Source organism: Dromiciops gliroides, chromosome 1, assembly GCF_019393635.1.
Source record: "Dromiciops gliroides isolate mDroGli1 chromosome 1, mDroGli1.pri, whole genome shotgun sequence".
NCBI lineage: Eukaryota > Metazoa > Chordata > Mammalia > Microbiotheria > Microbiotheriidae > Dromiciops > Dromiciops gliroides.
Genome location: NC_057861.1, coordinates 11,836,076 through 11,851,857, shown reverse-complemented (window position 1 = coordinate 11,851,857; position 15,782 = coordinate 11,836,076). Strand labels below are relative to the sequence as shown.

At 44.5% G+C, this 15,782-nt stretch overlaps 1 protein-coding gene across 2 annotated transcripts in view; it reads right to left on the bottom strand.

Annotated features, from left to right (window-relative positions):
- The window catches only part of PITPNB (phosphatidylinositol transfer protein beta), a 76,128-nt gene that overhangs the window by 45,520 nt on the left and 14,826 nt on the right, over positions 1–15,782 (bottom strand). For both annotated transcript variants that reach the window (XM_043976880.1, XM_043976879.1), the window contains exons 3-7: positions 14,695–14,840; positions 8,192–8,283; positions 6,773–6,780; positions 6,168–6,242; positions 2,987–3,070 (exon numbers count right to left, since the gene is read on the bottom strand). In XM_043976880.1, the coding sequence (XP_043832815.1) occupies positions 2,987–3,070; positions 6,168–6,242; positions 6,773–6,780; positions 8,192–8,283; positions 14,695–14,840 (405 nt within the window). The remainder of the gene's footprint in view (positions 1–2,986; positions 3,071–6,167; positions 6,243–6,772; positions 6,781–8,191; positions 8,284–14,694; positions 14,841–15,782) is intronic.

Sequence of the window (15,782 nt, the reverse complement as noted above, 5' to 3'; positions counted from 1 at the left end):
TACCCTCTTTGCCTCAGTTTTCTCATCTGTCAAATGAGCTAGAAAAGGAAACAGCAAACCCCTCCAGTATCTCTGCCAAGAAAACCCCAAATCGGTGACCACAACCAATAAAATGATGGTCAGTGAGGCTGGACTGAATAATCGCCAACATTTTTTAGCACACCAAGTCCTCTCCTGCTATTCTTTAACCTTACCATAAAAGCTGTCTCAAGACTACAATTTAAGTACTTTGTTTTCAATATAAATCAAGACAGAAATAATTCAACATTATAACATCAGTCGGGGCATAACAAAAGCAGGTTTCGGGTGTACCCCATCTACTCCAGTTCAACAATCAGACACACCCGACCACCACAAACCAGGCTGGATAGGAGGCACTACAGTCGTGGTGGCCTCTGCACTGGGCAAGTTCACTGCTCAATCCCAGTTCCCTCTCCTTTGCCTCATGCAATTTCTTAAGCTTCTTAGCAACTGTTTTGTCCACCAGACACAGACTGGATCCAGAGTAGTAAATCAAAGAAGTTATTGAAGAAGAAAACACAAAAGTGGAACTGACAGAAGTAAAAATATCCAAGCCCAAGGTGAACATTAACCACTCAAAGGTAAACCGGTTATGCCAAATCCTAATTGAAAATGTTGTCTCTGAGACTGTGTGTGTCAAGGGGGTGAGGACAGAAAAGAACAGGAAGTAAGAGCAGAGGGCCCAAGAGCTTTCTGGCCCATGCCAGGTAGACTGAGCGCTTCCTCTCTGAACACGGCTTAGGTCAGGTCATTGTACGCCAGGTCTCTGTGCCCCCACTTCCTGCCCGAATCAGGAAGTGTCAAACTCATGGCAATAGCCTAGAAACCCCCACCCCCACCCTGGGCAGCCCAAACCAGATTAAAATGCAACTGGGAAACGTTTAACAAAAGAAATAAAAATACACTACAACCTAGATAATATTAATTGGTGGTCCTCTAAGCCAATATGGGGCCTGAGTTGGACCACACACCAGGACTAACTTAATCTTCCTAAAATGGAAGTCTGTTCTTCCCTCCATCACCCAATGGGCTGGGCAAAGGCTCTTCTACCAGAGGCCAACCCACTTCTTCAAGTTGACTGCTCTGCTCAGACCCCTTCATTCCAGCTGAACCCAAACACACCAGCTGCATTCCCACCCCTGTATCTTTGTCCATCTCATTTCTGTCCACACCTGAAAGCTCTCCCTGTAATTTTCAAGGAGACTCCCCCACCCCAATCACACCCTGCATCCCCCTGGGAGTACTACTGCACACCCTGGGTCACTTATCTGGGACCTAAGTGTTGACACCTGCCTCGATGAGGTGCAGAGGTGGCCTGGTGTTGTCTAAGACTGCAATGGAGCAGCCCCAGCCCTTGAAGGGCCAAGAATGATGGGAAGGCTTAGTGACTTCCCCAACCACTGTAACATAACATCTTGCAGGGCTTCGATAATGCTGCATGTTTTGCTGAGGTTTCCTGCCAAATCCTCTCACCACCAGTTGGTAACTTCAAGAAATGATGAATGTCAAGTTAAGCCATCGGGCCAAGTAAGGCACCTCCTCAAATCATCCCCGGGGTCTTCCGCTGCAGCATGGGGGCGCCTCTCTGCTCAGGGACCTTATACTAAACCTAGCATTGCTGTCCTTCGGAAGGGCAGAACTTCGGGAAATGGAACACAGAGCCACCCACGCCCCACTCACAAGTGGGCTGGGGATTCCTGCTGAAGATGTTGACCAGAAGATTCCAGTAAAAATCACCACTTCATTTTCTGAGTCGGTTTCTGTTTGGTTCAAGATCATGGAATAAGACAAGACCAACAATAGAAACAGAAGAGAAAGCCTGTGGGCCTACACTTGGCTGGGGGATGGGGGGAGTGGCGGGGAAGGGACAACAAAACTGCCCCATCTTATTCCCAGGCTTCAGGAGGAAGAACTTCACTCTATAATTTATTTTGTTATTTAAAAAGTTCAGGTGTTCCATGGAAAACTTATATCCTGCAGTTTACGTCAGATGCATCAGATCAACAAGGTTAGGTTAAAAGCAAAGATCGCCACCTGGAAAGAAATCTCACTGAAAAGTCATGTAATATTTTCTAACACATCAAACCTACTAGACCCATAAAAGATATAGCTTCCTACATGAAAGGAGGACCCAGTGAAGGGAAGGCTATCTGAGGATGTCTTCACTAAAACACTCTATGCACAATCCTACAAACGGGTTGGTTCTGCAGTCAGCTGATGTCCTTTCCCCACCCCCTCAATGGGTACAGAAGAGACGAGTGCCCCCACTTTACTTTTGAATCTGTCACTGAAAAGTTGTGTCAATTAATTCTTTTGAGGGGAGGGGGGAGTGGAAGTGAGGCAATTGGGGTTAAGTGACTTGCCCCGGGTCACACAGCTAGTAGGTGTCAAGTGTCTGAGGCCAAATTTGAACTCAGGTCCTCCTGAATCCAGGGCTGGTGCTTTATCCAATGAGCCACCTAACTGCCCCCATCAATTAATTCATGATGCTTTAATCCCACTTTAAAGGTATTAATAAACTCTGAAGCAAATCCTTTTGTAAGGCAAATAACTGCTTTTTCCCTAATCAGTTTTTAATGTTTAGGTTTTTACAATATTATACTTTTAAAAAGGAGAGCCCCTCGGGGCAGCTAGGTGGCACAGTGGATAAAGAAACGGCCCTGGATTCAGGAGGACCTGAGTTCAAATCTGGCCTCAGACACTTGACACTAGCTGTGTGACCCTGGACAAGTCACTTAACCCTCATTGGCCCACCAAAAAAAAAGTAAAAGAGCCCCTCACCCCACCCTGCCCCAGATCCCACCAAGGCCCATGAGGAGTTGGAGGAAGGGAACCCAGGAACACACACACACGGCCGTGTATCTCGACACAAGTTCACGTTCAGAGGGCCCACACAAGCTGCAAGAAGGTAACATTACCCGGTAGCAGTAAGGTGGTCGCTGAAAATAATGCCCCTGATACTTACTGCAGGTTCTACTTGACTTCGGTCTGCGATATCAATATGGACAATTTCAACTGTCTTCCATGTGTTAGGATCTAAATTATGCACCTGCAGAGGAAGAAAGAAGTCAAACCTGTGAGTATCCATATAAAGCACAAAGATCCCAAGTGCCAAGTTATCTTTATCTCCACTCCACATTTCCTAGGCAATGAAAAACCCAATAATCATTTAATTAAGCTCCTGGTTTTCAAAGCTGGAGGCCCTGAAGCCTTCCTGCATTTTGTCTTTATGCAACTTAAACCCCGAAATGGCAAAGGTAAAGAAAATAAAATCAGGTCATCATCATGACTCATGTCAAGCGACACTTAGTGGTCCTTTACAGAATTTCAAGGATGTACAAAACATAATCTTAAAACCAGTGGCAAAAACTAGAATCCTACAATATCTTGTTTAAAACCAGTGGCTTTGGGGGCAGCGAGGTGGCGAAGTGGATAAAGCACCAGCCCTGGATTCAGGAGGACCTGAGTTCAAATCCAGCCTCAGACACTTGACACTTACAAGCTGTGTGACCCCGAGCAAGTCACCTAACCCTCATTGCCCCACAAAACAAAAACAAACAAAAACCCACAGTGGCTTTGGCCTTTCAAGTAGAGAATGAAAATTATTTAAATACACTTCTCAGAAAATGTGCCTCCTGCCCTTCATGGGGAGGGTGGGGAGGAGGTGCTAGCAATGTTATAGTGGAACATTTTCTGGGTGGGGGAGGGTGTATATTTGAAGATGAATTTTGTAAAAACAAAAAATATCAATACAATTTTTTTAAAAGACCAAAAATAAATACCACTTGGAATCAGGAGGACCTGAGTTCAAATTTGGCCTCAGACACTCGCACTTACTACCTGTGTGGGCAAGTCACTTAACCTCAATGACCTCACACACACAAAAATAAATAAATATTATTCACACTATCTGATTTAATCAGCAAAATCTCATTTACACTGTAGAAATTTGCAACAGGAAAATGACTAGAGGCCAATTTGAATTCCCAACTCCAGACTAAATCGAAGTGAAGAATAGAGGGGCTCTGGAGTGGGGTAGGGCGACCCTGAGTGAAACTCCACCTCTTCCACATACTGGTCTTGCTTACAGGAAGATGCACAAGTCGCTTAAACTCCTGAAGTAGAAGGCGACTCTCCCCAAACCACACACAGAAGCAGTAGAGGTGGTACAAAGGGGAGAGGGCTGCACTTGGCGATCAAGAAGAACAGAACTCGGATAAAGAATCAGAAATTCTCTAGCTGTGAGCCTCAGTTTCCTCGTCTGTAAAATGGGAATGACAGCACTTACCTCTGGGAGATGTGGTGTGGATAAGCTGAGAGAACATTTGTAGAAAGTTTTGTAAACCATAAATTGCTATATAAATGCTAGCTTCAATTCTTAATAGTAATTGCAGAGCAGGCACTAATCTGCATCGCTAAAAGCTCCCTCACTAGGAAACTAGGGAGTTCCTTCTCCCAATGAAACCAGAGATTGGGGGGGGGGGGGGTGACATGAGGACACAAAGAGGAGAGGAGAGGTTTATAAATAATACGGATTCCTGGATTCCCAGTTCTGAGAATGCCCCCCACAGGTCATTGGGAAAGTGATCCCAACTTGAACCCTTTTAATGTGCTGCTGCCATTTTGATTTACCTTAAAGTGAATCTTAACAGCTGTCGGAAAGCATCTGCAAAGAAGATGGCCCAAAGGAAAGAAAGGGAATGGAAAGAAGCTAAGGTGGGAGGCAGCACAGGACAGGGGACAGGTGCTGATCTGGAGTCAGCCAAGCAGGACTTCAATCCCTGCTGCATTATCACTTATAAGACCTTGGACAAGTCACTTAGCTCGAGGCCTGTTTCCATCCTTGGAAAAGGATGGGATTGGTTAAATGAGGTGAGGTTCCTTCCAGATTTAAATCTATTATTCAGTGAAAAGAGACCTCATCTCAAATCAATTAGAAAAGGCCCTTTTCAAAATGAATCCTAGACCTCTTGAGCTGGAAGGAGGCACCTGAAACAAGTCAAGGGACATCTCACCAGTAGCAGCCCTTCAAAGGCTGCAGTCTCCCGTGCTGTCATATTCTTCCCCGCCCCACCCCCAGCCCCGACATCTTAATGAGACTTAAAAAGACCCATTTCAGGTTAGACTCCCCAGGACAATGCCTATGGGAGCTGCATGTCATGGGGGGGTTTTCACTGGGATGTAAGGCAGGACCTCTGCCCCAGGCAGCAGCAGGAGCCCTGCTACTATCTCTATTTGGTAATCCCATTACATTCATCCAGCCCTGGTCACTCAGCGCTGCTTATCACAAACCGTTCTCTCACGAACCCTCACCGACCTCTACCAAAAAGCTAACGATTATTAAACTTCTTATAGGACTAAGTGATTTTCTTCAAGCTTGCCATGGGAAGTTCAGAGGATGAGCAGAGACTTTCATATGACAGGAACTGGTGCATAATGGCAACCTGGGCAGACTGGGGACTGGGTGACTTATCGAGAGAAGCCTCCAGGCCTGGCCTGCAGCCTCTGCTTCCTCCTCCCCCATCAGGCCTTCTGGCTACTTGACCAAATAGTGGTGCCTCCCACAGAGAGACAGACTGAAGAGGAAGAGGAAGGCAAACAAGCTCGCTGCTTACTTGCAGCCTTGGTTTGCAGGAAGAAAAGATGAAATTCGGGGCTAAAAGAGAGCTGTGGGAACAACTGTATATCATGAGGCCTGGTGGAATGAGCGCTGACCTAGGTATCGGCTTGCCCTAGGGAACACACTCTGGAAACCCTTCAGTGCTGTGTAAATGGGAGGGAGGACCATAAGCAGTAGCTGTCTGTAACTTAGGGCAAAGCCCAAGTCCACCCAGGGTTGAAAGGGAACAGACCCATCCACGCCAATCACATCAGCAGTGCGCCAGCTCTGGTACCAACTCGAGCTTTCAAAGCTCTTACCTTGGCTTACAACGACCCCCACTCCGAGGTGGGGTCTACAAGCAGCAGTATTCCCATTAGACAGATAAGGAAAGGAAGTGCTTTGCAGAGCCACCCTGACTCCCAGGCCAGTGCTCTAAGGACTCTGCTCTCCTCCCATCCCCGCCCCCCCACACACACCTCCCAACTGATAACAGACTCCTTGGGGAGGCATTGCTGTTTTACCATGGGAAGCAGCCAAGACTTACATTTTCTATTGTTCCCAAGTCTGGTTTGTGCCAGGTTTCAATCTTTATGAAGAAGTCGTCTTTCATATATTCGTTCTGTGAAAAACACATCAAAAGGACATTCACTGATCTCACCAGTTTCTTGGTGTTTTCAGCTTGTTTTGCTTCATTTCAAACACATTCAGTCAACCTGAGCCTCCCTGACCAAGACCTGCCAGGAACAGCCTCTGGAGAGAGCTATGTCTCTGCAGCTGGCCCACCCATAAAGGTAAACTCATCTCATTAGGGTCCAGCCCCAAGAGAGCAAGAATGACTTCCTCTTGCCTCTTGGATGGCCGGCTGCCTACACTACACAGGCTCAAGCTGATTTGTAGTCTTTCTGGAGGCTTGCATGAGGACTGTATGCTAGAGCTGGGGACCAGGACAAGGGTGGCTGCTGAAGGCGTGGTTGGGAGAAGCCCAGGACCACCAGGAGGTGAGGGTAGGGGGGGACAACCATGCAGTAGGAAAGGCCATGCAGCTGTGGGCAGTCACAAGCAGAGGAGAGAAATGGATGGATAGCAACGGCACAGGGAGTAAGCTTTAGAACTCAAAGGAACGTGACATATAATGAACTCTTTACTCACCGTCACAACTGAGGCACAATGGATCGGCGGGCAAGGAAAGGGGAGAAATTTCAGAATGTATTAATCTGAATAAAAAACAACCCAACCTAATGATTCAATATCACAAACATTATTCCTATCTGCACATACAGAACATTTAGTAGCTGAAGTCTGCAGGACACTGCTTCCTATACAAGTACTGCAATTCAGCGCTTTAAACTAGTTCAATTTTTGAAATCTGCAAACAGATGATAAAGTAAAAATTCAATTCATAAAGAAAATTGCAAAAGGATCAGTTTGAAATACAAGTTTTAACATAAACTGATGCAAAGCAAAGTGAGCAGAACCAGACCATGGTACATAGTAACAGCAACAATGTATGATGAAGAACTGGGAATGACTTAGCTCTTCTCAGCAACACCATGACCCAAGACAATTCCCAAGGACTCATGACAAAGCATATATATATGCTCCACCTTCAGAGAAAGAACTGATAGTCTGAATGCAGACTAAAGCAGACTTTCTAAACTTTCTTTTTCTTGGTCTGTGTTTTCTTTTGCAATGTGGCTAAAATGCAAATATTTTGTAGGACTGCATGTATATAACACATCAAATTGCTTGTCTTCCCGAGGGGAGGGAGGAAGAAAATTTGGCTCTCAAAAGTTTAAAAAACAAATATCAAAACTTGTTTTTATGTGTGATTGGAAAAAATAAAATTAAAAAATGTTCCTTTTAAAAAAACAAAACATGTCTTATTTAAAGGGGTCATTCAAAAACGTAAGGGTCTGAGAATTTGCTATTTTCCCATCATTTTACATTAGCTGACCAAAGTAACAAGAAATGACGGAATAAAAATATGCCAGTGTTTCTGGTCTGGTTTTGCAGGGGGTTTGGTTTTTAGACCCCATCAGTCTATTTACAGTAGCATTAAGATAGGAATGAAGTCCTCTGGCCAGCATCTGCGGTTGGGAGCCTGCTCCTTCAAACCCCTCAGTTATTCCTAACAATAAAGCTACCAAGGAACAGCTCCCATGAGCTCTAGCACACAAAGTTCTGTGGCTTAGAACTATTTAAAATTTGGCCCCTACAGAACAGGAGTTCTCAAAGTGTGATGCAGCAAGTGAAGGTCCCCAAGACCCTCTCCAAGGGGTCTGTGAGGCCCAAACTATTTTCATCCTAACACAGATGGTTAAAATTCTAATGTGGGAAATGTCCAAAGATCTAGCCCAACGTAAACAAAAGCTCTGGGAGAGGTACCCAATAAGTTTTAAAGCACGAGGTATCTCCAGCTGGCTGGACTAACCGCAGCTCGGGGTCAATCAGTGTGTCAGTGTGCACGTGAATGATGCGCAGGGTGCCTTCTGGCTGCTGAGAGCAAAGCTCCTGACCAGTGTCACAGAAAACAGGGAGAAGGAAGCCACTCACGGGGTCCATGCTTACTTGTTCTACAGTAGGGGTATGCATTCCAGGCTTTCTCATGAAATACCAAAGAGCCCTCAGGAGCAATCATCCTGACAAACCCAGGAACTTTACTGTGAAGAATAAAATAATGAACACAGTTTTAGCCACTCCATCGACTGCCCATTAGAATCTTTAATTAAAAATCATTACACTGAACAAGTTGCATACTAGATTTTATATGAATTGTTTCCAACATTAAAGCAATCACATGAAAAAAACCAGGAAGGCAAATCTAAAAAGAAATGGCATTATCATTATAAGTACAATGAATGGGAAGATGACTTCATATAAACAGAAGCTGTTCCATTTTTAAGGCTACCCAGTCAAAGTTTGATCTTACCCTTCCTTATTCAAGAGCCAAATGAAGGCTACTCAACAGGTAAAATTCATTGTATTAACTCCATCCCACCCTCCAACTATCACTTCCTTAATAAGAGAGGCATCTCAGAATAACAGAAAGTTGGAATACACGTATTTCTCCAAGGCTATGAAAGGAAAGTAGATGAGGGCGCTTCTAGGGATTTGGGATAATTTAGACAACATACAAAATGATTAAAAAAAAAAAAAAAGATGTTGCTAAAATAAATACTGCATAGATCTTTCTTGATTCCTTCTAGGGTCAAAAAGATGACCTGATCACCATGTAAGAAATTCAAATACTGAAAATATAGTCAGGGTAGGGGGCAATGAGGGCCCAAGAGAAGCACCCACAAATCCTAGCTGCGGGGAAGGGAGAGAGTCACAGCTTCATGACAGTGAGGACAGGAGCAGACATCTCGATGCATCATAGTGAGAATGATGCTGGAGCTGCAAGTTCTACTTCTGTTTTCTTCTATCTACCCTAACTTCTGAGGTGTCCTGAAAATATCCAGAGCCTATGTTCAAGTGGGTGAGGATAAGGAATTACCTTAGAGATACAGGTAAACAGAAGAACACTAAGAGAGAAGGAAAAGAAGAGACAAAGAAGATAGGGCTGGCTTCATCCTGGCCAGCACCTGTAACCGACAACATTTCTCTCCAGCTTGTCTTAGGGATAGGCATGAACAAGACTGGTGGAGGATCTCTGATAAGATTGTTGAGGTGAGAAAACAAGGGCATCTGAGGCATCTATGAGCCTTTCCCTTTTGGGTTAAGGGGTGCCTTCGCTCTTTGTGAGGGAGCCAGAAAGTTCTAGCCAAGGAGAGAGAGGGAGTGGGGAAGGGATGTCAGGTCCAGCCCAGCTCACCAAAGCAGGGCACATATCTGTGTCTCTGAGCAGACCCTTCATTGAATGGACCAGAGGCTCTCTCTAGCCAACCTGAACATGATGGACGGACAGGTGAGGAGTCCAATGATGGCAGGAAGCAGAGATCCTTGGGGACTCCCTCCCTTCTTTATTCCTCCTCTTCAGCCTCTGTGGCCCAGTACTATAACCACAGCTAGTTTAAGGGGCCTTGATCATCCAAGCAAGGGAAGGCAGTGGCTCACGTCCCATATTACACATGGCAGAATTAAAAAAATGAGACCGCAAAGACAAACATGTTTACAGATGTCTTCAAATCGGTCTTTCCTTAAAAGGGTAAAACTGGCAAAGGCTAAATGCTGCCAGGGCTTCTAGCCCTTCCAAGTTCAAGGAAGGGTCACAGAAAGGAATATACAATTTCAGGGAATGGAGGCTGCGGTAATTACTAATGTCAGAGAAGACAGCACATAAAAACCACATGAAAAGAATATCTAATGGCTCCAAGAATCCTTACCCTTCGAAATGCATGAGGGTTCACAGATCAGCAATGGGGGAAACTTGGAGGTCAACCAGTCTGGCCAGCCCACTCTCTCATTTCCCATCCCAGGAAACTGAGGCTCAGAAATAAAGAGACTTGCCCAAGGCACACAGGTCAAAGTAGCACAACTGGGACTGGAGATCAGTGATACTTCTTACTGCACCACACTGCCTTCCAACTCAAAAATTCTAGGCCCCTTTTCTCAGACCAAAAAATGACAATCAGAGTTCAAAACACAGGGTGAGAATTCATCAAAGGCTAGCTTAATAATGACAGATGACAATTTTTATCAGTATTGCTGATTCCCTTTTCACCTACAAAATATGCTAAAAAGCACAGCTCAACTGTACAGCTGGTCAACCTAAGAGAGAATTTACAAGATGCCAATAAACATAATTAGGTGAATTAATAAGACAATCAATCATATGGCCTTTTCAGGCTTCTGTCTAAAAACTCCCATACCATTTTACAAATCTATGAAAGGCGGGGCAGCTAGGTGGCGCAGTGGGTAAAGCACTAGCCCTGGATTCAGGAGTACCTGAGTCAAATCCAGCCTCAAACACTTGACACTTACTAGCTGTGTGACCCTGGGCAAGTCACTTAACCCCCATTGCCCCGCCAAAAAAAAATCTATGAAAGGCTGCCATCCCAAACAAGCAAAGCAGATGGTGGTCAAGAGACACCAGAAAGAACATGGTTGAGCAGAACAATCCAATGTTTATGCAGAGCAGCTGGGTGGCTCAGTGGATTAAAAAGCTAGGCCTGGAGTCAGGAGGACCTGAGTTCAAATCTAACCTCAGACACTTATTAGCTGTGTGACCCTGGGCAAGTCATTTAACCTCTGCCTCATTTGCCTCCACTATAAAATGGGGATCAGGTAAAGGAAATGGCAAAACTACTCCAGTATCTTTGCTAAGAAAAACCCATTAAAATGAGGTCAGGAAGAGTCAGACACTAATATAACTTAACAACAACAAAAATGTTCATCCTAGTGACAAAAGACAACTCCTTCCCAAACATTTCCCCCAACACCTAATCCAATTTTGCACTTTGGCTTATCTCCTCAAGACAGAATCTTCCAAGATAGCGCTGCTATCTCTGGCTTCTTATTTATCTCAAGGCACAAACTTGAGTGTGGTTTGGGTTTTTTGGGTTTTTTTCCAGGACAAATACAAGCAGTTCCAGTGCATTGGCAAAGTAAGAGGAAAAAACTGGGGTGAATGCAATCAGCTTCATGTCCTTCCACAAAGTGGTAGATGTTCCTTTTGAGGGCTGGTTAGCTCTACTAGTCAGAGACTGGTGCTGATAATGCCAATGGGGCAGATTCCATGCCCTGGAGCGGGGCAGCTGCTTAATAGGCAGGGTGCTGGAATCAGGAAAACCTGGGTTCAAGTATCACTTCATACACTTATTCCCTGTTTGACCCTGACCCTTTCTGCCTCTATAAAGCGAAGCAGTAGGACTCCATAGCTTCTAACTAATTACTCCATCAACAAGCATTTAAGTGCCTGCCGTGTGCCAGACTCTACTGGACCACTGGAGACCAAAAAAAAATGACTGGAACATAACCTGCTAGGCCCCCATAACCTTCCTCCGTGCCCATCTCTAGGGCAGCCATGCCACTCTTGCATCTCCATTATAGCCCTTCATTTCTGCAGGGGGGAAGAAGGACTTTTAGTGTTCTGGGGCCCCCAAAAGTGACGGTGCCTGACAAAGTGCAGGGAAATAAATCTACTGTCCTAATCAAACCAACATCTCATAACAACTCATCAGGCCAGGCTCTTCCAAGCTGTAACGACTGGAATGACGCCACCTGCTGGAGGCTTACTTTAGAAAAGCTCCGCCACGAGGTGAAGGTCTCTGAGGGCAAGACCATGCATCTTTTCTTTGGCTTAGCCCTTTACACAGCCCACAATTAATTCAATTTTTAGGTGTTCTATATGGGCTTGTGTGTGTGTTTATTCCAAGGTGGAAGCCTTTAAAATTCCCTTGTGTGAAGGTGAAAGAGATGAGCTGAAGGCAGCACTCAGGTACCGTCTCTGCCCTTGCAGAGTGGGTCACCTGAATCTCTCAGCCTCAGTCTCTTCCTCTCTCAAATAAGGGAATCTGCTAGACTCTCAACCACACGGGTTCCACCCAGATTTAGACAGAAACTGTCCTGTCATCACCAGGACACTGAAGGCGATCAAGGCTCTGGATTAGCAACCACCCATCATTTCTTTCTGGCTATAGAGCAGCGGGACCGTCAGCATCTTAAACTACAAAGAAACTCAACTTTAAAGATTAAAAAGTTGTGGCAGGGGGGGCAGCTAAGTGGCGCAGTGGATAAAGCACCGGCCCTGGATTCAGGAGTACCTGAGTTCAAATCCGGCCTCAGACACTTACTAGCTGTGTGACCCTGGGCAAGTCACTTAACCCTCATTGCCCTGCTAAAATTTAAAAAAAAAAAAAGTTGTGGCAGGGAACAAGACTTCGTGTTCAGCCACGGGCACACAGAGACCCCGAAGCTTGGAAATAATCGCTGCCCACCATCTCTATCTCATTGCTTAATGAACAAGAGCAGTTTGACTATCATGGCACGCACTTGGGGCTGGGGGGGGCGTTGATGGGATTTGCCATCAAAAAACCCAAGTAAATGCCCATATTCACTCTCAACAATCCTCCCTAATGAGAAATGCCAATTAGCTGGGCACCTAGATAACCTTCACTTTACCCGATAATTGCAAAAAAGCACCTGCTCTGAACCTTTTCATCTGACCTGTTAACTAGTAGAAAGCTCAATTCACATGAGCTTCAGTATCTTTTCCTGTTTTGATCCTGTTAGGGGAGCCCTGAGAAGAATCAGGGGAAAGAAGGAAAACTGAGGAAAAGGCTGAGGTGACCTTGGGAGGAGACAACTTGTCCCATCTACATGCAACTTTCATTATATAAACCAGAAGAGCATCTCCACTGTTTTACTCTATCGCAAACACCTCAGAAGGAGAAAACCTGGAGGCTATTCAAGAAAAAGTCACAGAGATGGCGAATAAGGGGCTGGTTTACAAGAAGCTCAGTGGCTAACTCTGCATAACTGGGCTCACTGAGATGTGAAAAACAAAGTATGAAGAAGAAATGGGCATAAAGAAAATAACTAGGCAAACAAAGGGAAAAGGGACATTTTAAAGTGTATTTTATAAAGACATTACTGATACCAATGAATGAGCCTTTGATTGGGTGAGCCCTATTTAGCATGATTTTAAAATGGTCCAACCAAATGATGTATAAAGTAAAACAGGAGCAGTTCTGTGTGGTCAAGAACAGAATCATGATATTCCAGAGGATGCCAGGGAGCAGGTGAGATAAATACCCCCAACTCATCATTCTTAATGCCAAAGAAAATGACTATCATTGAGATTTATTTTGCTGACTCCTTTCCCTTTTTGTGATTAGAATCCTTTAGCTACCAGTCACATTCCAGACATTATTTTTGCAATTTCTGAACCAAAGAACAGGCAGAAGTGATACACCATATATCCAGATCTCCAGTAACATAATGGATATAATTCAATTCATGATCATTTGCATGAGCATGTCTGGTAAATGATTCACAAAATATGAATAACAGAAAGGTAAACTTATGTGTTTTTCATGACTAACACAATCAACCTGAGACCCAAATTAACTATTATTTACCTGTGGGCTACTATGGATAACCAGAATAGATCTTAATTTGTGTACTTACTAATTTTATTATAACTTCCTGATTATATTCTTTTTTTTGGTTTTTTTTTTTTAGTGAGGCAATTGGGGTTAAGTGACTTGCCCAGGGTCACACAGCTAGTAAGTGTTAAGTGTCTGAGGCCGGATTTGAACTCAGGTACTCCTGACTCCAGGGCCGGTGCTCTATCCACTGCGCCACCTAGCTGCCTCCTGATTATATTCTTTAAAAAAAAAAAAGGAAAGAAAGAAAACAACTAAAAAAACTGTTCCCCAATCAAGTAGCAGCACTCATTGTATGGCAGAGAGAGAGAGAGAGACTTCCTTCAAGGTTCATTCTATTTTAAATGTACTCCTGTTATAAGCAGTCACAAATGTTTTTTGAGCACCACACAGGGGGACATCTGTTTTTTAAAAAGGGACATCCACTATGTGAAGAGACAAGTCTACAGTGGGAAGAGCATAGGACAGAGTCGGGAAATGTGGCCCTGCGCTCATCTCAGCCATGCCTGTCCATGGCCTCTCTCACTAACAAGGAAAGCTGTAAGTACTATCTAGCAGGCAACATCCATGACTATGAGCCTTCTACTCTTTCCCAGATACTAATGGGCAATTCTTCTTGGGCAAAGGGGGACTAATAAACAGGTCTGGAACCCCAAAGTTTGAGGAAACATCAAGTCTCAAAGTCCCTCCAGGGCTTCATATGCACCAGCTCTACCGCCTGGCTAATACCCACAACCCAGTGCTCCAGAGACCTCCTTAGAGGGCTTATCACAATCCCAGAAGCCCCTGCAATGCCTGGGCCCCTCCAGTTCTGATCATATACTTACTGGTTGGAATTCTCCAATAAATCATGCAAGACAAGGCAGCAGAAACAGAGGGAGGGGCCGCCCCTGCACTGCTTAAATCAGAGTAAATCTCCAAGTGGAAAGAAGAGTCATAACATGCCTGCACAAGCTAAAGAAGTACGCTAAGGAGGCTCGGTATTCCAGAGAGCTGCTAGCTGAGAATTAGGTGCTCGCTTACCTCTTCAAGTGGTAAATCTTGTGTGTGTACTGCCCCTTCTCGCCATCCTTCTCGTAAGGCTCATTCGTTAAGACTTCAATGCCTTCACCACCTCCTGTTTCATTTTTACTGGCTTCAGCCACAGAGTAAAGTTGGCCAACCTGGTACTAAAATTTCAAAAAACAAAGAATTTCCATCTGAAATATACATGGAACAGAAATCCTCTATGATCAAAACCCTTCATATTATTTATGTACACACAAACATGTGTGTATACATACATAAAAAGGGACAGACTGAAGTTGTAATTCCAGCACAGGTATAGGGCATGGTACCAAAATCAGAGAAGTGGGGGCCCACTAATGCATATGTAGGGATCCTGTGGGCCACATATGGACTGAGTTTTAAAACATCCTATTATACCTATGTTTTACTGTATTTTTAAAATATGTTCTTAAACACTGCTCAATTACCCGTAAGCCTGGTCTGGGCCCACAACTGTGTCTGACACCTCTGGCAGAGGAAATTCCCAGACAAGGAAACTTCAGGGCAGCCTCATCCCTCTTCTGTAACACTACTGAAATGTGAAGGGACCCTTACTTCTAGGGCCAGCAGATAGACTGAGCAGGACTTGAACACAAGCCTTCCTAATGACAGGCCAGTTTGTATCAACCAAGCCATGCTCCCTCTTTAGAAAATTATTAGTTAGGGGCAGCTAGGTGGCGCAGTGGATAGAGCACCAGCCCAGGAGTCAGGAAGACCTGAGTTCAAATCCGGCCTCAGACACTTAACACTTACTAGCTTGTGTGACCCTGGGCAAGTCACAACCCCAAATGCCTCACTAAAAAAAAAAAAAAGTAGTTGAATAATAATTTATAAACAAGTTTATAAAGAAGTGAAATGGAGGGAGGGAAGGATAATGACACACAATATAACAAATTTACTGAGAACAACAAATTTAACTGTAATTCTTCCAAAATAATGACACAAGAAACTGCCACAGCCAACAAACACCTAGTTCTCTTTGTCAAGTGGAAAGAAATGGCACGAGGACGACTCTGTTTGGACGTAGAGAAATTCACTATAAAATCTCACAGAGAAGAACGGTA